A 25,954-nucleotide genomic window follows, 5' to 3' on the forward strand; every position below is an offset into this window, starting at 1 on the left:
TTACTCACAGGGATTTGGAGTCGAACAATCCAAAACACACTTGAACACAGATTCTTCTTCGTTGTCCCGCAGTGCGAGAAAGTAATCACTTATGTTCCTGCTGATTATCTCTGCCCGTAAGAGTGTTTGACCTCCCCTGACTTTCTGTGTGTGTGAGAGAGTGTGTGTTACACTTCAAAATCAGTTTGTGCCTTTATCTCTATCTAACTTCATGTGCATCTTCTTGAAATACCTGCCACTGGCTGCCTTCATTATACAGCTTTATCGTGTTGGTTGTCTGCCTGTAGGTCTTTGAAGTTTTGAACACGATATCTCTGGAACGCCTGGAGGAAATATCTTTAAATTTGGCAGCAACGCTCATCAATGTACTGATTGTATCTTGGCAAACTTCACTGTGATTTCTCAAAAACCATTCTTGTCCAGAACTCAAAATTTCATGGGCTAATTATGACACAATTTCACACAAAAGTCACAAAAAAATTGTGACTGTATGACTTTTCGTGCCCGAAAGCTCAAAGGTCCACGGCACTCTGTCAACGTAGAGACAGTTTTTTATCGCCAATTTCTCCCGTCTCACCCTTCGATTCCACAGGATCCATCTCCGGCGCGTTCCGTCTGCGCCGCGACCTCCGGAGTCAATCGCGCCCGTTCAAGTCAATGATCGTGATTCCACAGCACGTGCCGCGGTCCGTCTCCGGCACGTCCCAGAAGCGTGTCTCCGCTCTGCTCCGCTAAAGATACGCGCCGGGTCTATTTTTGACGGAGGCCGCTTCAAAAATGCATCAAGCTCAACAGAGCCGATCTTTCCAAACAGGAAGTCACACACGAAAGCAGAATACAGCATCTGGTAATTTCAAAATAAAACACCATGTTCAGACCGGTAAAGACGTTTTTTCCCGTTTATTTTAAGATCAACACACTGAAATCGAAAAAAGAACACTTTTAATTAAGTAGTGTACTCAGCCATGGTAGAAACACAAAAATCACGAAATGATTTCCAAATGAGCAGATAATCAACCTTGGATGTGCAAACTGAACTGTAGTTTGTATGTTGCTCTGTTAGCATTGATGTTATCGTGTGATTTCTCAATTCTCGCGCGATAATATAGTAGTCCCGCAATCTTGTGATCTCGTGAATCCAGCTGCTTGGGCCAGACACACGCATCCTGTGGGCGAGGGCCCGCGCCGTTGACGGACCAGAAATGTGGCGCAGACGGAACGCGCCGGAGACGGATCCTGTGGGACCGAGGGGTCATTCTTGCGAACATGATATCTTTGGAAATTCTGGATGGAATATCTTAAAATTTGGAACAAACTTCCTCTTGGACTCGAGGATGAACTGACAAAATTTTGGTTTGTCAAAGGTTGAGGTGGCCGACATCAAATTAGTCCCATTTTCTTGAATGATGATACCATCAAAGACGATTAGCGGACAATCTCCCAAGCAAAGAAACAGAGAAAGACGTATGCTGGTATTGTTAATGTCGGTCTACTCGTGTTCTAGTTTGGTTTTGAGGGTGTTCTGTCAAATATATTCCATATTCAGATGCATCCCCCATCCCTCGCCCTGACCCTCTTACACCGCCACCCTGTAGGAAACACTGATGGATGTAAACCGAACCTTGTCCCTGTTCAGTTTGTGTTCATCGTCCCGTAACTGCACTCACAGACGGCTCGCTTCATTGTCTTGTGCAGCTTCCAGGAACCAGTTATCAAACATGCATCGATGACTAACGCTTTGATAAACCTAGACTCCCTAAATGTGCAGAAATTTGTGTGGGGGGTTTCCACCAAGTATCTCCCACATTTCAAAGATAATAGTGTGTCAGAGATCGTCTAAGTGGGACTGATTAGCGCTATCAAACTTGTTGTTATTGTAAATTTGAGCTCAGTTCAGACTTCACAGCCTGCTGGCTCTCTGTGTGCCTTGTTGGCTGTGCAGAGGCGGTAATTTTAGTATCATTTAAGTCTGCTGAGGGACGAGGCTGGGTAATTTATTACCATATGTCTTATATCAGGACAGATAACAGAAAAAGATGAATGTTTTCTTGATTTGAGGACTACATTTGTGTCAACCTTGAATGCTTCTACAGTGGTTAAAGTTAAAGGGGAACCCAAGCCCTATTTGTACCTGTTTTGGGTGAGTAAGTGACCTGTACAAAGTCTTGAACTAACAGGCTGAAGTGTCTGTAAACATTACCGAAAGAATCCCTACAGAAAAGGACCTTGATGCAGCCTTTACGTCACTCTTCAAAGCCACCAGACGCCATTGACAGAAACTGTAATTTAGCCTCACAGATCACAGGAGTTGGCCTTCTGCTGCCTGGGTTGGTTCATTTGCCTGTGTTTGGATGGTATTGGATCTAAAGTAACCATTTAAAACACACAATATCACAAACAAAGGTACCAATCCAGGCAGCGGTTGACCCGCAAATCTTGTGTTCTGTAAAGTAAAATTATTGTTTTTGTCAGAGTCTGGTGGCTTTAAAGAGAGCGGTGTAACAATCATATTTCTCTCCCTTGAACAAAAATGTCCGTCTCTGTTCGGATCCTTTCCTTGTTATTCTCATGGCGGAAAGCAGGACTTCCAGCGGACGTATTTGATCAGGCACGTTTGCCCACAGGGATGACTGTGCAGCCTCTACAGCCGTCTCGCAGATGTTGGCTGAAGCGATCTATTCCAAAACTTTTTGTACCATTATTAATGAGGTCCGGGTTGAAAATACTGGAATTCCCCTTTAATTATCTCCAGCACTATCAGGAAATTTAAATTAATGTCAGCCTCCTAATGAGCCTGTCAGCTCAGACATGCTAATGTGCTCGATTGAATTGGCTGACATTTTGAGTTTTTCCAAACGGAGAGATTTGCAGACAGAGAAATTAACTTAAACGGTTTGTTCTGGCCTTCGGAAGCAGAAAATGTCTGCGAGAAATGGAAGTAATAAGTTCTGCACACACACTTATTGTACGCCGTACACTTTGTTTACCCGTTTATGTGTGTGTCTGTGTGTCCTCAGCTCCACGGAGGTCGACGATATGATCCGCAAGTCCACAAATCTGCTGTTGACCAGGACCCTCAGCAACTGTCTGCAGTACGCCATTAAGAAGAAGAATGTCGGGCTGGCCGAGGTACTCAATGTGTATGTGTGTGTAAAGAAAGAACCCTCTTTTAATCTCTGAGGGAACGAGCTAATGATGTTTGCACACTTTCAGTGTAACTCCATTGTTCAGTTTGGTCATTCTCAACATTTCCAGCTCATTTCTCCCGACAAAAACCAAGTGGTTGTTTAATTTCCACTTTGCCGGGCTGTTTGTTTCCACACTCAGCGATCAGCCTAGAAACCAAACATCGTTAATCCCCAGGAACAGGATGCGACAATAAGGACATTTCAGCATGTCTGCATCCTTTAGCAAACATTTGTAGACGTCAGAATCCCAGAAATTAAAAATAGCCAGCAAAATGTCCAGATAAGAAGGCGATTAATGCAAAAACAATCACACAAACAGGAGTCAGCAGCCTGATTAGAGTTAAAATGAAACACTAATGTGCTTTAATTTTGTTTTATCCTGAAATAAATGATTAAATATGTCCATAGGGGAAAGACTAAGTTAATCTCTTAGCATCTACTTTCTTTAAATACTGCATAATTCCTTAATAAATGTACACTCAGTGCCCTACATTTATGTTCAGTCGTGCATTTCGGTTTTAAACACACATCTTTTAGAGATACAAAGATGCCCTGTGTCATTTTAATGTCCTCTGTTTGCATCCAGTTGGTGCAGGTGATCATAAACACCACCCACCTGGAGCAGAGCTGCCACTTCCTGGAGGAGTTCATATCAAACATCACGAACGTCCCGCCTGACACAGTGAACGCCACCAAGCTGTACGGGACCTCCACTTTTAAGGTACATCAAGAAGCTCCTAGTATTTTTCTATCTTCCTTCCATCCTCACATTTATTTATTTATTTGTTTTGTTTTTATCGTCTTTTATTTCTCTCAGTTTGTCCTTTCTTGTTAGTTCTAAAACCAAGGTAGAGAAATGAATATAATAGAGATCCATCAAAAATTAATCTTACTTGATCTGGGTCCTCTTGCAGGACGCCCGTCACTCAGCCGAGGCGGAGATCTACACCAGCCTGAACGCCAAGATCGACCAGTTCCTGCAGCTGGCTGATTATGATTGGATGGCTCCGGTGCAAGGAGGCGGGACTCAGGACGCCAGCGACTACCTGATTGACCTGATTGCTTTTCTGAATAGCACCTTCAGTGTCTTCACCAACCTGCCTGTAAGTACTAACACATATAAAGACATACAGACATAGAGGAACACCTTATTTTAATAATAATGATTATAAACTTTATTTATAAAGCACTTTAAAAAGCAAAGCTGGGGGAAATTGAACCATTAAAATGACTCTAAAAACACATAAAGTAGAATAAAACACTAATTTTCTATGAGATGGTGACATAAACAATTACATAGTTATTGTTATTTAATATTATTTAAAGGTATATTTTAGTATTTTTTGTTAAATGTGTTATATCCCTGGAATCTGTACAAACAAAGCTACACATTTTTGTAAGTGAATAAAACACAATTCTTTCCGTTGTGACACAATTAATAAAAGTTTCATGACGGAAACTTTTTTTTTCTCCATCAAATTTTACAGAATGAACACACAAAATAATTCTTAAAATAGAAACATAAACGGCATATTAAAGATTTATATGCAACAGTTAAAACACTTGTAAAATCTGTTCAACTTTAAGGTTATACAAGTTCAGTTATTTATGCTCTAGTTATTCTGTATTTTAATTCAATTCAAACAGGATTACGCTAACAACAATCTCCTTTGGCCAGATTGATGGAGGTACATTTATAATTAGGTTATATTCATTTAAAAGCTGCTTAGTATTAGCTTACAGACATAACAAGGTTACGCCAATAGTTTTCTGTGCATTAAATATATTTTCAAGAATTTTAAGCACAAAGACATAAAATAGTTATACAAGGGAATGGCACATAAATGTGTTTATTAATGTTTGCAAAAGTTATGAATCCACATTTACTAGTATATGAATCTGCATGCTCACACACATCTATATGCTCTGTTTATTTTGTGTAAACCGTATGTGTGTCCCAGTTGTGTGTGAGTGTTTGTTTGTGTGTTATATAAGCCCCCTCACCAGTCTCTCTGCATGTTAGCGTGAGACATCACAGGGCCGGACAATCTGCTTTAGTTGGTCCGAGTATCGGCTTGTTACGGGTTAGATCGTTAACATGGGGCCCGTTAAGCTCATTAAAGGGTGAGCTGGTCAGGTCAGCAGCACCGGATTATAAAGCGGCTCAGGCTATTGACTCTACAGCCCGGCTCTAATGACATTATACACTGCATCGTGGGCTGTATAGAGACCATTTCAGAGTGTAGACATTTAAAATAATACATTTTCCTCGTGATAGTATCAGAAAAAACAACTGTCTGACTGGGCATTAGCATGTCAATTATGCTGCTACTTAAGCTGCTATAAAAGCCATTATGCATTAGCCCACCATGCTAATATTCAGGATTATGCACAGTTGATACAGTTCTTAGTAGCATTCTTAAACTAAACTGTTAGCCTCTTTATATTTAAAATAATCCTATCATTTCATTTAGCTTGTAAATAAATTAGATTTATCTTTTATGATAAAAGCAAAGTGTGATTATAAATTCTGTTTTGTTTGTTTTCACAAATATATGAGGCAGAAAACTAGACACAGCCTGAGGTCCTAGGTACATTTTTGACTAAGTAGATTTATACTTTTATGTCGACTATAACCAGAATTATTACAATATTTTAATTGTAATTGATTAAAGCTAAATTTCGAAGCTCAACCTGTAAATTTGAAGTTTAAAGTTAATTTTTTAACTAAAACTAGAATTATTCTTGAATTTGAAAAGCTGTTAAACAAAGTTTAAAATAAAACCAGTTATAATCAAGAATTTGGAAAAGTTATTGATTCAAACTGCTCAACAAAGGTCGTCCTCTAGATTAGCATTTTAAATTGATCTAAAAAAAATACGTAGATTTAATCCAGAATTTTACATTTTATTTTAGGTAAATATTCTAGACATTCAACTAAGCTCAGCCTGTAAATTTGTATTTAAAAAACTAAATTTTTAACTAAAACCAAAAAAATCAACAATTTGTAAAGGAATTGATTCAAGCTATTTAACAAAGCTCAACCTCTAGATTAGCAGTTCAACATTATTTAAAATGCTCAACTAGACTTAATCTGGAATTTTTAAAAAGCTGTTCAACTTGTATTTTTAATTTATGTATTTTAAGTTAATTTAGAAAATGACCTAGAATTCATCCAGAATTTTAAAGGTAATATTTCAACCACGCTCTACCTGTAAATTTGTATTTTTAAACTAAAACCAGTATTCATACATAATTTGAAAAGGTATTGATTTACAAAACTCAACCTCTGGATAAACATTTTAAAGTTATTTTAATAAATTCTAAAACTAGAACAAATTCAGAATTTTATTTTATCAAAGTTATTGATAAAACTGTTGAACGAAGCCCACCCTGTACATTTTTATTTTAAGGTAGATTTTATAATATTAACTTTTTATAAAACTTTTTTTATTTTATAAAACCATTATTAATCCAGAATTCAGAATAGATCTTGAATCGAGCTTTTCAAAAACGCGTATTTTAATTATTTTAAAATAGTGAAACTAGTATTAATCCAGAATTTGAAAAGCTGTTCAACAAAGTTTAAAATCGAACCAGTTATAATCCAGAATTCAGATAAGGTATTCATTCAGACTGTTGAACACAGCTCAACCTGTGTATTTGACTTTTATATAGTCTTATACTTTTATTATTAAAGTAAGTCAGAATTACTACACTAATATTTTGATAGTTATTGATTGAAGACAGCAATGTCAACCTGTACATTTAACTCTTAATGTTATTTTATAACTAAAACTAGAATTATACCAATAATAGTTATTCATTCAAGCTAATTACACAAACATCATCCTGTAACCCAAAAACGTATTTTACAGTCTGTAATTAGATCTCTCATAATGAACTTTTTATGTACACTGTAAAAAACACACGATCCACGTTCCCACTCCTTTGCGAGATCGGATTAAGCACATGGACAGGTCTCATAAAGCTCGCAGCTCACACACACACACACAGTTAGTATTAAGATGATTGGGCTCACAGATTTGGTCAAAGCGGGTCACAAGGCCAGAAGGCCACACACACAAGGTGGTCGAGCTAAGTGTTTTCCAGCACTTCTAAGAAGCTTTTCCTACACCCCCACAAGCCCCGGACATGACCCCGTCACACACACTTTAACACGCAGACGCACACACACACACACAGTGCGGGGCCTCCTAAGTAGATCAGATGCTGTGGATCTAAAAAGCTGGGTGGTATGACCCTCTGAAGAAAGAGGTGATCATATAAAAGCGTTGAATTACACTCAAATGAATAAGATACTATTGAAGGGAGTCAATATAAGCAAGAATACAAGATGACTGCTTATATTAGCACTGCTGCTACTACTGCTAGTTCTACGACTACAGCTACTGCTTGTACTAATTAAAATGTTTTCTTGTTTCAAAACTGACTATTAAACATACAGTTCGATATGCTATGATACGATAAGTTTGGTATGATACGGTACAATACGATATGATGCGGTGCGATATGGTACAGTACGTTACGATACGGTATGATATGGTACGATACGATACAGTACGATACGGTACGATATGGTACGGTAAGATACGGTACAGTATGATACGGTGTGATACGGTACGACATGATACTGTGCAATACAGTACAATACGGTTACGATTACGATATGATATGATAAGATACGGGACGATATGGTACGATAAAATACCGTTTGGTACGATATGGTACGGTACAATACGATACTGTGCGATACTGTGCAATACAGTACGACACGGTACGATATGGTACGGTACGATACAGTACGATACGGTACGCTAAAATACTGTTTGGTACAATATGGTACGGTACGATACGATACTGTGCGATACAGTACGCTACGATACGGTACGATATGGTACGGTACGATACGGTACGATACAGTACGGTACGATACGGTGCCATACGGTATGATCCGATACAATACGATAAAATACTGTTTGGTGGGGCGCTGGTTTAGCTTTAGTAGTTGGTAGAGCGGGCGCCCCATGTACAGATGCTGTAGTCCTCGTCGCACCGATCGCAGGTTCGACTCCCAGTCTGCCGATCATTTGGTGCATGTCATCCCCCCTCAAAAATACAGTTTGGTACGATACACTACGATATGGTACGACACGACAAGATACGATACGATGCGATACGGTATGATACGATACAATATGATACTATACAAAATGATATGGTATGATACGATATACTTTGTTGTCCAAGTAGGAAAATTTGTCTTGGACTTGAGTTCTTGGACTTTCATACATTCAGCAGCATCCACAGATGGCAATCAACATGTAAACAGGGAAGCACATACAAATAACAACCGCAAACATCATATATTGCACATTACCAATATTGAAAGAAGCAGCAAACGAGTCTGGGGTTAGTAGGGCTGTGCCCATGGAGGTCCTTGTTAGTAGTGTAAATCTGTGTATATATTATATGAGTATGTTCTGTGTTCAGGCCTCTACAAACAGAAAGCAAAGCATGTTTTCACCTGGTGTAATTCGAATTAATTTCAAGATAGGACTGTTCGTCTTGGAGTTGGACTTGTGGGCGTTGCCATCGCCCATTGCAGTGTAGATTTCGGGATGCTCCAGGAAAGTCAAAGGTTCAGAAAAGATGGTGGAAGACCGTTACTGGACAGGCACCAAGAATCCAAGAATGAGTGATTGTTTCATATTTTTATGACTATAAAAATCCGGGATGTTATGTAAGTAACAGTAAGCGCTCTGAAAGCCTACATACACACACGCTTTGTTAAACGAAGGCTCACCATGACACAGCAGCATTCTTGCAGCAGCCCGGCGCACTCTGTATGTGTGCTTGTGCTTATGTGGTTGTTTTAACAGCTCTAAATGTTACTAGCTGGAAGCAGGCGTGCACTTAGAAAGCTCAGCTGGCTCACATTTCTTCAACAACTTCAGACACACACGCTCATCGTCCCAGAGAGGAAAATTTTACTTTATCCAAGAGCTAATAATACCACTCAGAGTTTAGTGCAAGCTAAATACTGGTAATCGAATTTAGCTCGCATTTAAAGATGGAACAGGGACGGCTTGAAGAGCCCTCAGGAGTGAAAATAATCAAGAATATTCTGGACCCTCCTCTGACTGTACTGCTCTAATTTTCTGCCCCATAAGCTCCTTCATCAGGTTTGTGCCGTGCTTCGAGGAGGTTTGGCGGCAGCTTCCCCTCTGTGAGTCCAGGACTTACTGAGTTCTCCATGGGGCTTCCGCACATTGCAACAAATTGCCAGATAAAGCCAGATTAGCTTCATCTCTCGGGCCTTTGTGCAAGAAATACTGTACACAGAGGTGGAAAGAGCTGCCAGTGTCTTGCAGGTTTATTTCTGAGCAGCCGTTAAACTCGACTTTTTATGTCTCTCATTAATAACACAAACGTTTTTACTGCTCTGCCATCCGCTTAATGTCATGGTTTATGTTTTTCACCATAGGGAACGCCAATAGAACATGCTACCTTACCGGTGAGTATCTGGGTTGTTTTGGTAACAGAGTGATGTTTACCGATCCCTGACTGACCCTGTTAACCCTTCAACTTTGACCCCTTGATCCCAAACTTGAGAGTTTACCAACCAGCATGCGAGATGAAAAGGAAGTGATGCACGTTTGCCTGATTGTGTGTTGATGTGCCCCAAAGCTCAAAGCTCAAACCCCAACCAGGGAGGGAATTCGTAACCGGCTAGTTGCCGGTGCTAACCATAGGCTGAACAACAAGTGGACCCAACTCGGGGTCTTAAAAGGGAAGCTACTTTACTTGTTGCAACAAGAAATCTGATGGGATAGAAGTCTATGAGAAAATTAGCCAAGTTGTCACTTGATTTATTTCCTCCTGAAACATTTCCTAACCAATATTTGGTCTCAAAAAATATGTATGATGTTATACGTTGACATTAAAGATTTGGTTGTGGTTTCCAAGTAATCTCCATAGAGATCCAATTTCCAGAACATTTCAAGACAGTCTGCCTCTGAAATTTTCCAGAGTTGCCCTTTCAGCGGGAGATTTTCCCTGTCGGACGGGGGAGGTGTTTCATGAGGCAGGACATGACGTAAGACCTAAGCTGTAGAAGTCCCCGCAAATGGCGAACAATTTCGGGCGTCGGCCCTCACACAGAAGCTCCTGACTCTCTTCATCTGTCCAGTTTGCAGACATCTGTGCTGTTGTCGTCTTGTAAACAATCCTTCTTCTTCTTCAACCTCGGATGTTTGTAACCACCCTGTTATGCGTCGCTTTTCTGTGCCGGTTTTGCGCTGGTCGCATGATATAAACGGCCAATCCCTCGCGGCTCACCCCGACCTCTTGTGGACAATTAACTTGGAGGCTGGTAGGAAAAAGTATGCGTAAAGTCGGGGTGAGAAATTTGTCTGTTTGCATCCACACATGCAGCCCACTTGGCAGTGTCGGGACATTTTCAGGAGTGCAGTCAATGAGTGAAAAGGGCTTTGATGAAGCAATAAAAAATGAAGGGCGCTGGTTTATCTCGGTTGGTGGAGCGGGCGCCCCATGTGTAGTGGTTACAGTCCTTGACGCACCGATCGCAGGTTCGACTCCCAGTCTGCCGATCATTTGGTGCACGTCATCCCCCGCTCTCTACTCCCCACATTTCCTGTCTCTCTTCAGCTGTCCTCTACAACGAATGCCCCAAAAAATAGTCTTTAAAAAAAAAACAAAGAAAAGAAAAATGAAGGCTGAATTTGAAAGTATTTAAAAATGTATTTACCACTTGTTACACTAGACAAAAAGGAATTTCCAGCCCTGGTATCTGTCTGACAAAATGTGGTTTAAAGACCTTGAAGTGAAGCTGCTTGCACTGACTCCGTGTGTGTGTGTGTGTCAAGGTTACAGTGAAAGAGAAAACTCAGAAAAATGCACTCGAAACCTGAAGTCCAGACTTCATTTTTGTGGTGTTTCCTGAGTGACATGAACAAATACCGAAAATAACGGAGCAAACTGTGATTGTTCCACAAGACTTAACCTGGATCGGCTCCTTTTACGGTGATTTGGAGGTCAACTCCTTGAATTTAAATCTCAATTCCCATTATTAGTCATTTTCCAATCATGATAAACACCTGTAACCCTTGACAGTCATGCTAAACACTCTATCACTCGTATTCTCTATCACAGATGAAGCATTGAACTCCAGTGTGTCGCACATCAGTATCACATTTCCGCTGTGATCCCACCTCTTGACTTTTGGCTGCCCTAGCTTGGCGTTCTCTTGACTGACAGGTTTCTGGATAGACGGAGAGCATTTTATACACCGTGTCGAATCCCTTCCAGGAGTCGTGAATCAGTGCATTATGGCGTTTGTAAAGCAGCGACTTTACTGTGCGGCTGTGTTTCTAACTTCTGACGCTGAATTCAGATGGGAGTGCTTCAAAACAAAACTGCGTCCAAGCTGGGAGGTGCACGGTTTGTTGGAGATGCACACCAATCTGTTTTTACACTGAACGCTTTCACATATGAGGTTCTGGTTGTTCTAACAAATTTGTCAACAGACTTTTGAGTCTTGACTTTCTTGATTAAATTTGCACAAATATGATCTAGAAATCCGCAAATGTGGAAATGTACCCTATAAATCTGCTTAATCCAACACCCATTGTGTTTATTGGACGTGTATTGAGTACCTGCGCTGCCTTGGTCACACCGCCACAGCATTTGTAAATAACTTGTCATTGTCGATGTGTAAAGCCTGTGCAGCTAACTGGACAGGACTGCTGGGGTATTGTGTGTTTGACCACACGCAGACAGATGATTTTACCCTGAAATACAATGTGTTTCAAAACGAGACCACATCCCTGTTTCGACCACAAACACACATTTTTCTCTTGTTGTTTTAAGTGAGCTGGATTGGATTGGAACAAGGTTGTCAGGATCACTTGGAAGCTTTATTAGATGTCTTTAAAGCCGCAGAAAACGTGCTGTTAAGTCTAAAAGCTGCAGTAAGATGAATATATGTGCTGTTAAAGGATGGACTGAAAGCTCAATCTGTACTATCCAAGTGTTTAGTGGCTTTCAGCTTGTTGTTTAGGACACTTCCAGTGTTAAGATCTTCGGTTTGCATTGGTTTCTGACCACAGCAGGGATCTGTTTACAGCAAAAACTCCCTGAAACCCACTGTACACTATCTCCCAAGCACAAAACAGTGGGATAGAGAGATTCACTGTAAGAATAGCTTAAAAATGCTACTGTTTCTAACTGATTTGCAATATCAGTTGATAATCTTACATAATTTCAGGCATGTTTTTACAGCTTGTTTTCCACCGCCTCTTAACGACCCTAAAAGTTATTGCCGATTATATTCTGTTTGGTCAGTAGTTTGTTTAAGATAAGAGAATCTTTATTGATCCCTGTTGGGGGAAATTAATTTGTTACAACAGCTCAGAAAACGGTGATAAATAGTATATACAAACAATAATAGTATGATAGTAAGAGCAACAAGAAGTAAAGAAGTAATGATAATATTAAAATTAAAATGAATATGTGCATAGTGCAAGTTTGAAAAAAGAGCATTTTGACTGTAAGTCAAGACTTAAAGTCGAGGTGAAATGAAAAATGTCATTTTAATCCTTTTAGATCACATCCCCGGTAATATTGTGCATCTATTTGACAATATAGGCCAAAAAAATACAGAAAATCAATTTCTTCGTATTCTTATATCAAAATCAGATCATTTTTTCTTCTGGTAAAACTAAATTTCCCGCGTGCTTACGTAAGTTAGCACCAAACAATTTCAACATTTAGCCACAGAGCACCAAGAACACTCGGTCAGTTAGCTAGCTACTGCGCTGTGCAGAACGTCTGTCTACGCCCACTTCTCAACGATCAAATCAAATCCGTCTAATGATATGTCCCGCCTGCACGTCCTGTTTCACTCGGAAATACGTCACGATACGGAAGCTAGATACTCTCGAAATGCCGTTTCAGCTCGACTTTAATACGCTAATTATGACGCGGTTTCTAAAAACTAATATGATAAAATAATGGATTTAAGACCCAAAAGGTCAAAGGTCAACGTCACCGTGACATTACAATGTCCTGAAAAAATGCTTTTCTCGCCATATGTCCCATCCATAGAGTGTAAAGAAAAATGGCCGACATGACTCCGGCTCCCTAAAAGTGGAGCCAAACCCTCTCTACCGCCCCCTGCTGACTGGCTGCAGTATAGGTCGTAAAGCCAGCCTCCTCCATGTTAACAGATGGGACATGAGTCAAACTTTAAAATCAAAATACACGGCAAATACATTTTTCTCAAACATGCTGATTTATGTCAAAGTGAATAGTTTACTTTTAATTAGTTATTTGATGCTATAAAAAGGGGGTGTGACCTCATGATTGACAGCTCTGTTGACAAATCGGGCTACTGCAGCCGTTCTGTTCCCGAGTAGCAGAGTAGAGGAGGAACGGCGAGAGGAGACGTAACTAACACTAACACTACAGTCAGTGAACTTTCCATAAGCGTGAATATCTGCTTCAGACCGACACAAGAAGCTGTTCTGCCGGATCCTTGCAAGTGTGTTTTTGTTAGCGGAAGTGGCTACGGCAGCGCAAGACACCATTGCAAGATGGGAGTGCCCGGCTTTTGGCTTGGAGACACGTTGTCCATCTTTATATACAGTCATTGGTCGCATCCCATTCGTGTGAACGTGATGGGAGCTTGACTTTGGCGCAAACGTCCACTTGAACTTGAGGATGAACTGATTCAATCTTGGTGGTCAAAGGTCAATCCCACTGTGACCTCACGCCTGTCTCATTTTCGTGAACTCTATATCTCAGAACAAGAGACTTTATCGCATCTTGTTTCGGATGGTTTAGCTCTGCTTTGGTCTCCTCCATCCACTGAGAAACATCTCCTCAGCTGGTCTCTAACAGCGCTGTAAATGTGCTCATGAGTAAAACAATTAGATAAAAATCAGGTTAATTATATTCAATAATGTCTGAAATCCTCATTAACTCTCTTTAAACATTACGACAGATGGACAGAGAGTTACTTTTTACTGTCTTTCTCATCTGTCTGCATTCCTTTAATAACTCCTCCTTTTCCTTCCTCTTCCCTCCTTCATTCCTATTCCTTGATTATTCACCCTCTTCATCTCTGCCTGACCCCGCCAGTCTCGTCCCCATCCTCTCTCCCCTGTCCTCCCCCTCGCCTGCTTTCTTTCCTCTCCTGTCTATTTGTTCAGCCGTTAGCAGCTGAGGAGCTTTTAATGAGGCCTTTGATAAACGTCTCTCGTTAGTAAGGAGGAGGGATGGATGGAGGGAGGGAGGGAGGGAGAGGAAAGAGGGGTGTGAGGTTAGGGAGGCTTTTGGAATAAAGGGATAGAGGTGGGAGGAGAAGCATCAATTGACACATCTGTCTCTCCTTCTGACCTCCCCTTTTCACCTTCGCTCCCTCATTTTTATTCCTTTTTTACTCCCTCAGTGGTCCCTCATTAATCCTCTTATTTCCTTTCCTAACCACTGCTTTCATTTCCTTTTCATTCCTTCCGTTTGTGTCCTTTCCTTCTCTTATCATTTCTTTCTTTCTGTTCCTTTCCTTTCATCCTTCCTCACCTGTCTTTTTCTTTTCTTTCCTTCTCTTTGGTTATTAACCTTTCCTCAATTTTCCTTTCAGGTGATGCCTCACCTCTCAATTCCTTCCTTTTCCTCTCTTCACCTTTCCTTTCTTTTCATTTATTTCCTCAGCTTTCCTTCCTTTTCTTACCTTTCGTATTCACCTTCCCTCCTGCTTTTCTCTGTTTTTTTTGTCCTTTTTACTCCTCCTCCCTTGTTTCTTTACTTACTTTACTGTACCTTTCCTTCTTTTTTCACCTTACCTTATCCTTTCCTCACTTATCATTTCATCCCTTCTTTCCCCTTCTCCTTTACTTTCCTTACCTGTCAGTTATTTTCCTTAATTTATCTTTCCTTTTCTTTCCTCACCTTCTCTCCTCTTCCTTTCCTTGCCATTCCTCTGCTCACCTGTCTTTTTCTTTCCTTACTTTCCCCACATGTCTCAACCTTTCTTTTACTCACCTACACTCCTCCTGCTTTCCTTACTTTCCCTTTTCTTTCAATTTTTTCACCTTTCCTTATCTTACCTGTGATTTCATCCCTTTTCCTTTCTTCTCTTCTCCTTTCCTTCCAGTACCTGTCCCTTTCTTACCTTCCTTCTTCACCTTTCCTCCTGCTTTGCTCTCCTTTCTTTTTCTCACCTGTCCCTAAACTTTCTTTTGTTTTCTTCCCTCTTTTCACCGCTTCTCGACTTTCCTTTCTTCACCTTCTCTCTTCTTTCTTTCTCGCCTCACCTGCCCTTTTCTGTCCTTCCTTTCCCCACATCTCTTCACCTTTCTTTTATTTATCCACACTCTTCCTCTTTTTGTTTCCTTCTTTTTTCTCATATTACCTTATCCTTTTCTTTCCTCACCTATCATTTCATAAAATGTAATCTCTTCTCCTTTCCTTTCCATCACTGTTCTCCCTTTCCTCACCTGTCAGGTCTTGGCTTTACTCACTTTCCTTCTTCACCTTTCCTCCTGCTTTGCTTTCTTTTTCTCACCTTCACAAAACATTTCTTTCCTCACCTGCCATGCCTTTTCTTTCCTCCCTAATCTTTTGCTCACCTTTCCTTTTTTTATATCCGATCTTTCCGTTCCTTTTTTCACCTGTCCTTTTCTTTCCTCTCCTTCCTTCACCCTTTCTTTACTCTCCTACACTTCCCTTAATTTCCCTTTATTTTCCTTTTGTATTTTCAGCTTTGTGTGTGTTCTTTTTCTCCCATTCCTCTAACCTTTTCTTTCCTTTCATTTCCTCACCTGTCATTTCATCTCCTTTCCTTTTTTTTCGCTCACTATTTCCTTTCCCTATCCTACCTTCCCGTTTATAACCTTTCTTTACTTTCCTCACCTTTCTTCACCTGTCCTTTCCTCACCTCCACTAATTTTCCTTTCCTCAGCTCTGCTTTACTTTCTTTTTTGTCCTTCCATCACCTTTTCTTTCAGCCCTTTCCTTTCCCTATTTCACCTCTTCTTTCCTTTGTTTCTGTCACTTTACCCCCTTCCCTCTTTGAATGTCTCCTTTCCTCTCTCTCTCCTCTTTCCTCCCTCCCTCCGGCAAGCCTCAGGCTAATGGTTCCCAGTTGTCTGCGTTGAACTGCGAGACAGCGGCGCTCCTGTCAGACAGACCTACCTGTGTGTGTGTGTTTGTGTATGCGTCGGTCGGCCCACGTTCAGGACATGTAAATAGAATTAACCCATTTCACGCTCAATCTCACCCTGTGATCACTGACCCCCGTGTGTGTGTGTGTGTGTGTGTGTGCAGAGTTCAGAGGATATCCGGCCACTCGTAGGTGTGTGTGCTTCTCGAACATATGTGCAGGCACGTGTGTGTAATTTGATTTCCCTTTGAGGTGAGCGCTGCCTCCTGAATGAACCGAGCGACTCGTTCCTGAGGAGGAGCTCGGTTCAGCTACGCTCACATTTCTCTCTGCTGTTTGTTGTATGAGAGAAGATGAATTCTGCGGAATAAGAGAGCTGATTTTCTAATAGTTTTTTTAATGAGAGACTTAATTACATGTCAGACTTGAGTTATTTGTATATTTCTTCACCTTCACCCTCTCCTTCGTCCTTTTCATCTGCTTCCTTCATTCTGTTGGAATGTAGACGTCGAGGTCGAGTACAAGGCCACGGCTAGTCACCGAGGCCGAACACACACACACAGCACACGCTCACACACACTCAATCAAACCCACACAAAACACATGTTTTGCTTCCTGTATTAATGCGTTGTCATGAACTTCCTCTTCCGCTCCTTTTATTCTTGTTATGCTCCTTCATCATTCTGACTGCACCTGAACGCAGCACACTTTGTAAACGTACAGTCATAGTGTGTGTGTGTGGGTATGCATAAAAAAATTTGATGTAATGCACCTGAACTGATGTGTGTAGTGTTGATGCAACTGGGTTTTAGTGTCTCTGTTTGCATGTTTAATTTGTGTCTTAGTTCTCTGTAAGGCTGCAGGATTCATCCAAATCTATTCAAAATCCATCCATCCATTATCTAGACCGCTTATCCTGTTCAGTGTCGCGGGTTGCTGGAGCCTATCCCAGCTATCATTGGGCGCAGGGCGGGGTTACACCCTGGGCTGGTCGCCAGTCAATCACAGGGCTGACACATAGAGACAGACAACCTGGCGCATTCACACCCACACTTATGGGCAATTTAGAGTCACCAATTAACCTTACAAGCACGTCTTTGGACTGTGGGAGGAAGCCGGAGACTAATAAATATGTAATAAAAGAAAACAATAAATAAAAACAGCACTATAATGAAGAACTGTATCTGCAGAGATGATCTATGTAACAAATATTGCTCTTCAGATTTGTTACAGACAAAACAAACTTCAACAAGATTTTAGGGTTCAGGTGTTTTTTAATGTGAAATTATAAACAAAAATAATCATTAACACTCATCATATCCCAACTGAAATATCTGTCAAAATAATCATTGTATAATTATGTGTGTGTGTATATATATGTATCTATAGATATAGAGATATAGATAGATAAACAGAGAGATAGAGATATGGATAGAGATAGAAATATAGATGCATAGAGGTTTACAGATATATATAGATAGACTGATAGATTTAGACATATAGATACAGAGTTAGAGATATATAGATATAGAAATATGTAGTGTAAATGTAATTAAGTTTAAATACAATACAAATGTAATGTCAGTTTATACTGATGTATGTACATTCCTGCTTAGAACAAGAGACGAAGAAAAACCTGGAAGCGAGCATGTCCGTCAACACTGTTTGATTGACAGGTGGTCTCCGGCACGTGCAGCGCAATAATGTCAAATATATATATAAGCCCTCACCAGTTCTCTCTCTCTCTCCCTGTCTGTCTCTCTTTCCCTCTGCCTGTCTGTCCCTCGCAGGGTAAAGTGGCGCAGACGGCGTGCATGTCCGCCTGCAAACACATCTCCACCTCGCTGATGCAGCTGCTGCTCGACCCGGAGGTGAGACAGGTCTCGATGGGAGCTCTGCAGCAGCTCTACACCGACGTCAAGGAGTGCGAGAGTGAGTGTCCGCAGTTAGCTTTGTCTTGCATGTCTTTATATTATTATTATTATTATGATAAGTAGTAGTATGAGCCTGTTCCCTCCCTTTGCCCTTCCTGTCTGACCCCCCAATATTTAATTTACCTCCTCCATTATTTCTTGTCTCCTCCTACCTTATTTTCCTCCTTTCCTTCCTCCTCTGCTCTTTTAATCTCTCCTACTTCATTTCTTCACATTGTCTTTTATCTTCTTATTTAATATCTGTCCTAACTCCTTTCTCACCTCAACTTTTTTTTTTTCAACGTTTTTTAATTATTTGTGTTTAATTATTTTTATTTATTTATTTTTTTTAAGATTAAAAATTCCCAAAAATTAAAATTAAAAATTAAAAAAATATATAAAAATAATGAAACAAAAATAAAAATAAGTGACACTTACAATGAACTTGGAAAGTTTAATGCGAGCAGTTTCCCTTTGAAAGCACAGGGGGCGCTATGATTCAACCTGATACTGTTAGTCAGATAGCATCTTTGATCTCTGCTCTGTCATGTCACTTTTCCCCTCCTATCTCCCTTTTTTTCCCGTGTTTTCTTCTTCTCCTCTCCTCCCCCTTTTCTCCCTCCCTTCTCTCCATCATATCGTCTTCCTCTCTCCTTCCCACCCTCCGTCGTCCCCCTCCCTCCCCCCTGTGTTTTCTGAGACTTAAAGATGGAGATAAAAGAGGGGGAGGGTCGGAAATTTGTGAGGCGTCATTGGCTCGTTTTTTTACATGATCAAGGTTCTTAGAGTCACAGCGCGGGTTGCACGGTGTGTGTGTGTGTGCGTGTGAGTGATATGATGTGCAGTGGCATGCGTGCAGAGATGCAGAGGGGTTAGGAGGTTACAGAGTTACTTGTTCAAGGCGGACGGGGGGATGAGAGGAGGAAAATCTGGGAAGGATGGAGGAGAAGGGCGGGTGGAGTGAAAAATTTGAGGGATGTGAAGAATTCAATAGATTAATATAAAGGACTCTTTTACTGTTGAACTATGACCTAACCGGATACATTACATTAAGGGGTTAAATAAAAAACTTTAAAGGAGGAGAGAGAAGGCTAAAGAGGAGCGAAAGAGGGGCTACTGGATGAAAGGAGAGGATATGAAGTTGAAGAGTGATGGTGAAGAAATTAGGAATACAAAAAAGAAAAGGTAGCATGGAAAATGGATAGAATAAGTCATAAAAAGAAAGATGAAAGAAACATCGGGCCTTTAGAGATGAAAATAATTTAATGAACGAGAAAAAATTAGAGAGCAGAAGTGAACTAAGAAGGGATTAAATGAAAAAGGAGGTTATATAGAAGGATGGAGCAGAATGGGATGAAAGCGGTCGAGGAACAAGAGGGCCGAGAAAATGGGATTAAAAGAAAGAGGTGTGAAATTAAAAAAATAAAAGCGCACAAGAAAGAAAGAAAGGAGGACAGAAAACACGGATGAGAGGAGAGATTAAAGGAAACTCGCTAGTGAGAGTGAAAGAAGGAGGAAGTGAGAGGAATTAAATAAGAGATTAAATAAAAGCAGGAATTCAGGGAGGAACAGATGAAATTGATACGATCACTGGGGAGTGAATGAAAAAAGATGGAGGGGAAAAAAACGGAGGATTGGTAAAGTACGGAAAGGGGCGAGTAAAAGAAAAAGACAGGAAGTGTATGTTCGGTTGTTTCACTTTTTACACACACAGCAAGAAAAACTTGCCCATGTTATGAGGACAGAAAACCTAAGTGTGTTTGCAAGGCTTCTTAAAGATGGCTCTGCATGTAAAAATAAATGTTTCAAAGTAGTTCGTCTCCTGTCTCTGCAATCAGTGCAAATCTTAGTGTTTTTCATTCATTAATTTGCTAGTATTTGTCAGACACAGACGGCGATTCTCTGCCCGCTGCAAACACGTTCATACAGAGAATTTGGGGGACAAATTTGGACACATTTCTCTCTCATGATGCACTCATTATTAAGTCGAAGCTCATTTTCATGCATGACAATTGCGGCTTAATCCAAACAATTTTATAGATTCAAAATTAATATTATAATTCCGCCTTTGGAAAGCTGCGAGTAAGGTCAGGAGTAAAAAATCTAAGCAAAAAAACGGGCCAAAAAGACTTGATAATGTAGGGGGGGAAAGAAACGTAATGAAAGCGGAAGAAAATTACCCAAACAAAGGAGTTATAAAGCAAATGATTAGGTATAAATTTAAGTAATGTACAGTAAATGATTAAGGCAGAGAAAGAGGAAGGAAGAACATTTTAAAATGGAAATATTTGAGGGAAACAACAACTCAAAACCAAAAGAAAGGTAGAAAATGTTGCAGGAAACGGAAAAAAGTCGGAAGAAAGGGTCACAAACGGAAAGGAAAGAAGTGAAAGTCAGGGACCATTGTGTCCATAAGAGTTTTATCTTTGTCCTCTGAAAGCGTGATGGTGATTCAAAGCTTCTTAAAGACACATTTTGTGGCAAATACTCAAATTTCTCCAACCATATCCCAGCCGTTTTTTAACTGAAATCTGCAACAGGTCAGAAAACACATGGATTGATTTTGTTAAGTTTGGACAAAAACTTTTGTCTTAAACGTCTTTAGAAAGTTGTTGAGATGAAAGACTGAGAGACACAGAGGGAGGAGATGGAGAGAGAGGAAAGAAGAGAGGTGAAGGTAAAGAAAAACAGTCAGGTAAAAGTAGGCAGGTACAGTAAGGAGGTTTGGTGTGGTGTAACGAGATAAAAGGTTAGCTTAGCCGATAGCGTCACAGTTCATAAGCTCGGCCCTGTGTGTGTATACGTGTGAGTGTCTGTGCGTGTCTCACGGGGGTCACTGAAGATGGCAGGCGTGTAATCCGTGCTGTGGTGTGTGTGTGTGTGTGTATTGCCCTGTGTTTCTGCATGTGTGTGTGTGTGTGTGTGTGTGTGTGCGTCCTGAGGTGAAAGAGATTAGCTACAGGCTTGCTCTCGCTCTCTCTCCTCGCGCCACTCCTCTTTTCTCTCGTTCCCTCGCTCGGAATACCAGTCGGCTTGTTTACGGGGGCCAACTGACGCCAAGACCCCAGCTCACACTCCGAACGACCCTGACACACAACACAACAACACACACACACACACACGGGCGTCACCCTGGGTTCAAAATCCAACAGTCGTCAACTGTTCTCAAACATGCGGCGAAAGCGCTGTACAAACACACACACACACACACACGACTAGCTTACTAAACATCACGCACACACATTCAGCACAATCTACATTTAAACGCACCACAAAACCTTTGCTTTGACACCCACAAACGCGCACACACACCCTCTTTTTCTTCCTCAACAAGACCCAGCGACATGACTCTAACACCCTGCCCTCCCCCTCCCCCCTCCCTCCCCCCTCCTCTCCCTCCCCAGGCTGTCATTTGTCTGCCAATCTATCCCGATGCATAGCGAATCCGACCAGGTCTTTTATTATTCCGTTTTTCACCCTTCTTTTTTTTCCCTCCTCCTCCTCCTCTCTTCCCTCTCTCCGGGGGAGGACCGGGGGGGGGCGGGCTTGTATTTTCCCACAGGTTTTGCCAGAGCCGGCCCGGTCGCAGGCTTCCAGGGTGACACGTTGCTTCTGGCCTTCAGTGACTTGAGACAAGTAGGTCTTTGTCTCCCTCGTGGTCCTCTCTCCTTCGTTTTCTCTTTCTCTCTACTATCTTTTTTCTACCTCCTCCTCCTCCTCCCCCCCTCGTCCTTTTCATTCTTCCTCGCATCCTCCCCCCCAGTCCTCCTCCTCAAACACTTTCTCCTCCTTGTCTTCCTCATTCATTTGCTTTTCTGATTTTTTTTTTTGTTATGTTTTTTTACCCTTAATTTTTCCTTAAATTCATGTCCTTATCATTCCTGTTTGCCGACTTTTGTCCTCGTCTTTTTTTTTTAATCTATTCTCTCTGTTTAAAATTCTCACAAAATTAATTAATTTTTAATTTGCGACATCCACCAAATCCTCTTTACTATTGTCACACTGCTTGTTGATTGTTTTTTGTGGAAATCAGCACTGTGTTCGCCAATTATTTCAAGGAAATGTCACTCAAGAAATCACACGTTAATCCACCAGATATAGCGATCCGTATTAAGGTGAAGTTTCTTATCTGATGCAAATATGTAAAAACGAACAAATTGATATCCCTTTATTTCACCTGGTACAGTCACATAACACAAAAGTTGTCTTGCATCCCATGTTCTAGCTACCTCTAAAATCATATGATATAGCACTGAACAACACCTTAGACATAAATGTCACACACACACACAAAATAGTGATGATTAAACAAATATTAATAGACAATTATATCTAACCGCAATATTACAAAGCACCAATGTGGTGCATTTTTTGCTACTAAGGTTAATAATGTTTGCCATGTGGCATAACATTTCTGAGCACACACTCTTCATGAAGGCTTTGTTACATTTAAATATAATCCATTAGATAATGGACTATAAGATACACCCTTTTTGTAGACCTTCTCACTGGTCAGGCTGTCGTGGGATCATACAGTACAAAAATACAACCGTAATACAAGTGTAAAGACAGACGGAGACAAACATCTACTTCAAACAGTCAATGACAAAATAACAAACTCATTCCCCCAAGATGCACCACAGAACACCACAGGAAGTCATTCCTGCCTGCAGCCATCAAACTTTTCAACTCCTCCCTCTGACACTCTTATTTTCAACTGTGCATAAACTAGATATAAATTTCTGCAATATTTCAACTGTGCAATAATCTGACCGTGTGGTCAGCAGGCAATTATCAATACATTATAAATTTTAACTTCAGCAGCTGAAATGTTTATTAAAAATGTGCTGTGAACCGCAACACCAACTTCAGGACCACTTTCACCCTTGGCCGACCCATTAATACTGCATTTATACTGTTAATTTAACAATATTGTGTTGCTGTATTTAACTTGTATTTACCAGCATTCTGACTATTATATTTAATTCATATTTGAATCACCGTAGACCCCATTTCTCAGCATTTAATATTTTAGATTTATGGTTCCTATTTTCTTCATGCCATATATTTCCTCATGCATATCTCTGTATAAGAGCAACTTCTGAGTTTGAAAGGGCAATTAACGTATATAAGCTTTATAAACCCACAGATTTGAATATTTGTTTATGTCTTATTAGCAAGCAGCACTAACCTTCCAAACCTACAGAACCGTCTGGTGAACCGGACATACTTTGTTATCAATACACTATAAATTAGAATCTTTATTGAACAATTGTCCCACGTGAAAATGTACTGTAAACCTTAACAAGTTCAGGACCACTTTTACACTTTCACCCTTGGCCGACCCGGGTCCTCGGACCTGATATTGGGCCGCAGTTGCGGGCAGGAAGTGGGCTCGGCTGTGTGCTGGGGCGTCTTGTTTCGGGGTCCTGGGAAAACCGGAGCAGAACCAGTGAGAGGAGGGACAGAACTGGACGGCTCCGCTGAGTTCAGGATGTTGGGCGGAGTGTGTGTGATTGTGTTTGTGTGTGCGTTTTTCGACTTTACGAAGAAAAAAGTGTTTGGCAGGCAAGTGCGTACAACGTGCAAGAAAGTGCGTGTGAGCGAACATCGTTTTTGAGTGTATTCTTTCTAGAGACTTTGGTGTGTGTGTGTGTCATCGTTGTAAATGTGTGAAACTGAGCAGCGTGTGTGTGTCTGTCATCCTTGTGAATGTGTGTAACAGGCCGGAGAGTCCAAGCGAAAGTTTGTGTGGCTTTCTGGCTACGCTGTGTGTGTGTGTGTTTGTCGACTTTGCTGTGAAAGTTGGTAGAAAGTGTGTGCGCTTGTGTGTGAAACTGAGCGTAGAGTGTGTGTTTGTGTGAAACAGGGCGGAGAGCGAGGCAAAGTTTGTGTGTCCGCTTTTAAGTCTTTGATGAGTGTGTGTGTGTTTGTCGTAGTTGTTGTTGAGTGTGTGAAAGTCGGTGTGTGTGTGTGTGTGTGTCTATTTTTGTGTGTGTGTGTGACAGCGGATGACGGATGGGCCGGCAGGACGGAGCAGGGGACGATGAATGAGGTGACAGACAGAGACGGATAGCCCTTTATCCCTCCGTCACAATCCCTCTTTCTCTCCTCCTCTCTTCTCTTTCTGCGCCTGTCGGGATGATGCAGTGCCTCTTGTTCTCTCGCTCGGAGGAGGAGAAGGAAGGGGGGAAGATGGGGAGAAGGAGAAAAGAAAAAATTGCATTCATCCGGCATCGATGTTTACTTCAACCCCCACCTCCTCCTCCTCTTCTCCTCTTGCCCCTTCCACTGCTTGCTTCATCATACCCTCTTCTTGCCTCTCCTCTTTCCTCCCCCTTCTTTTTTTGCCGATCAGAATCAGTTGACTCCATCGCTCCTTTTCTTTCAGCTTTTATTTCTTTCTCTCTCTCATCCATTGTTTTTCGTGACCACTCTTATCATATCAAAAGAATTCCTCCCTCCCCCCCGAACGTGCTTTCATACACGATCTCTGTGCGTGTAAACATCTGCCCGAGAGCATCTTTTTGTATGCGTGAGAATCCGCATTCTTCAGGTAAATCCTTCTCATACGTGCTCATAACAGCGCACTGATGCTATTAGAGTGTGTGTGTCACTGTGTGTGTGTGTGTGTGTGTGTGAGACCTGGCGGGTGAATGGCCGATAAATCACGCTGACGGGGCCGTTTGTTGTGTGGTCGGGTCCCGGTGTTCTGGAAGGTTCCGGGGTCCTGGGACAGGGCCGAGACAGGAGTTCCCCGAGGACACACACACACACACACACACATTTAGAGATGCATACACACACAGTTTGAGATACTTGGACGGACACGGAGTGCAGAGAGAGATGAAAACACGGTTTGTGTATGAGCGGTTTGAAAAGCGCAGCATGAATAGAATAATCGAGAACCATGATGTAAGCAGAATCATTTTTGTGTGTTTAAAATCTTCCAACCTGGCCATGGACAGTCGACTTTACCCTTGCAGAACTGCTTGGGGGAGCATGGGACATTGCTCATGCAGTCTACATGTGTTTTGTAAACTTGGGGAAGGCCTGCGGTCGTGTCCACTTGGGGGTCCCTGGGGGTTACCGCGCGAATATGACAACCGGGGCGTTTGCTACGAGACATCTGGTCTCTGTATAACCAAAGGGAGAACTGTGTCCGCATCCTCGCCACAAACATATCCCGAGGATGTGGACACAGTTCTCCTTTTGGGAGTCCAAACACGTTCCCGGTGCATGTTGGCTTCCGCCAGGGTTGTCCCTTGCAAGGCTTCTGTTTGTTATTTTCATGGACAGGATCTCAAGGCGAAGCAGGGGGGAGGACGGTTTCCAGTTTGGGGGTTTCAGAATTTCATCTCTGCTCTTTGCAGATGATGTGTTTTTGTTGGCTTCATCAAGCTTGGACCTCCAGCAGGTATTAGGGCAGTTTGCAGCCAGGAGGATATATCCCGTGTAGCCAGGGAATGCCTCAGAATCCCCCAGGAGGAGCTGGAAAACATTGCTGGGGAAAGTTGCTGCATCACCTTGCTGAGCCTGCTGCACGACCCGACCCCGGAAAAGTGGTAGAAAGCAGATGGATGGATGAATGGATAAATCAGGCTCAACAAACATTTTTCAGGCCCTAGGAAAACTGCGGTCGTATT

The 25,954-nt window shown here is 41.5% G+C and overlaps 1 protein-coding gene across 1 annotated transcript in view; it reads left to right on the top strand.

The window, feature by feature from the left end:
* Positions 1–25,954, top strand: part of exoc6b (exocyst complex component 6B) — a 92,568-nt gene that overhangs the window by 41,480 nt on the left and 25,134 nt on the right. Inside the window, exons 16-20 of the mRNA XM_069672117.1 lie at positions 3,018–3,129; positions 3,775–3,909; positions 4,103–4,291; positions 18,186–18,327; positions 21,871–21,944. Coding sequence (XP_069528218.1) covers positions 3,018–3,129; positions 3,775–3,909; positions 4,103–4,291; positions 18,186–18,327; positions 21,871–21,944 — 652 coding nt within the window. The remainder of the gene's footprint in view (positions 1–3,017; positions 3,130–3,774; positions 3,910–4,102; positions 4,292–18,185; positions 18,328–21,870; positions 21,945–25,954) is intronic.

Source organism: Semicossyphus pulcher, unplaced genomic scaffold, assembly GCF_022749685.1.
Source record: "Semicossyphus pulcher isolate SPU_LCO1_2020_fin unplaced genomic scaffold, fSemPul1.0.p SCAF_21, whole genome shotgun sequence".
Classification (NCBI taxonomy): Eukaryota; Metazoa; Chordata; class Actinopteri; order Labriformes; family Labridae; genus Semicossyphus; species Semicossyphus pulcher.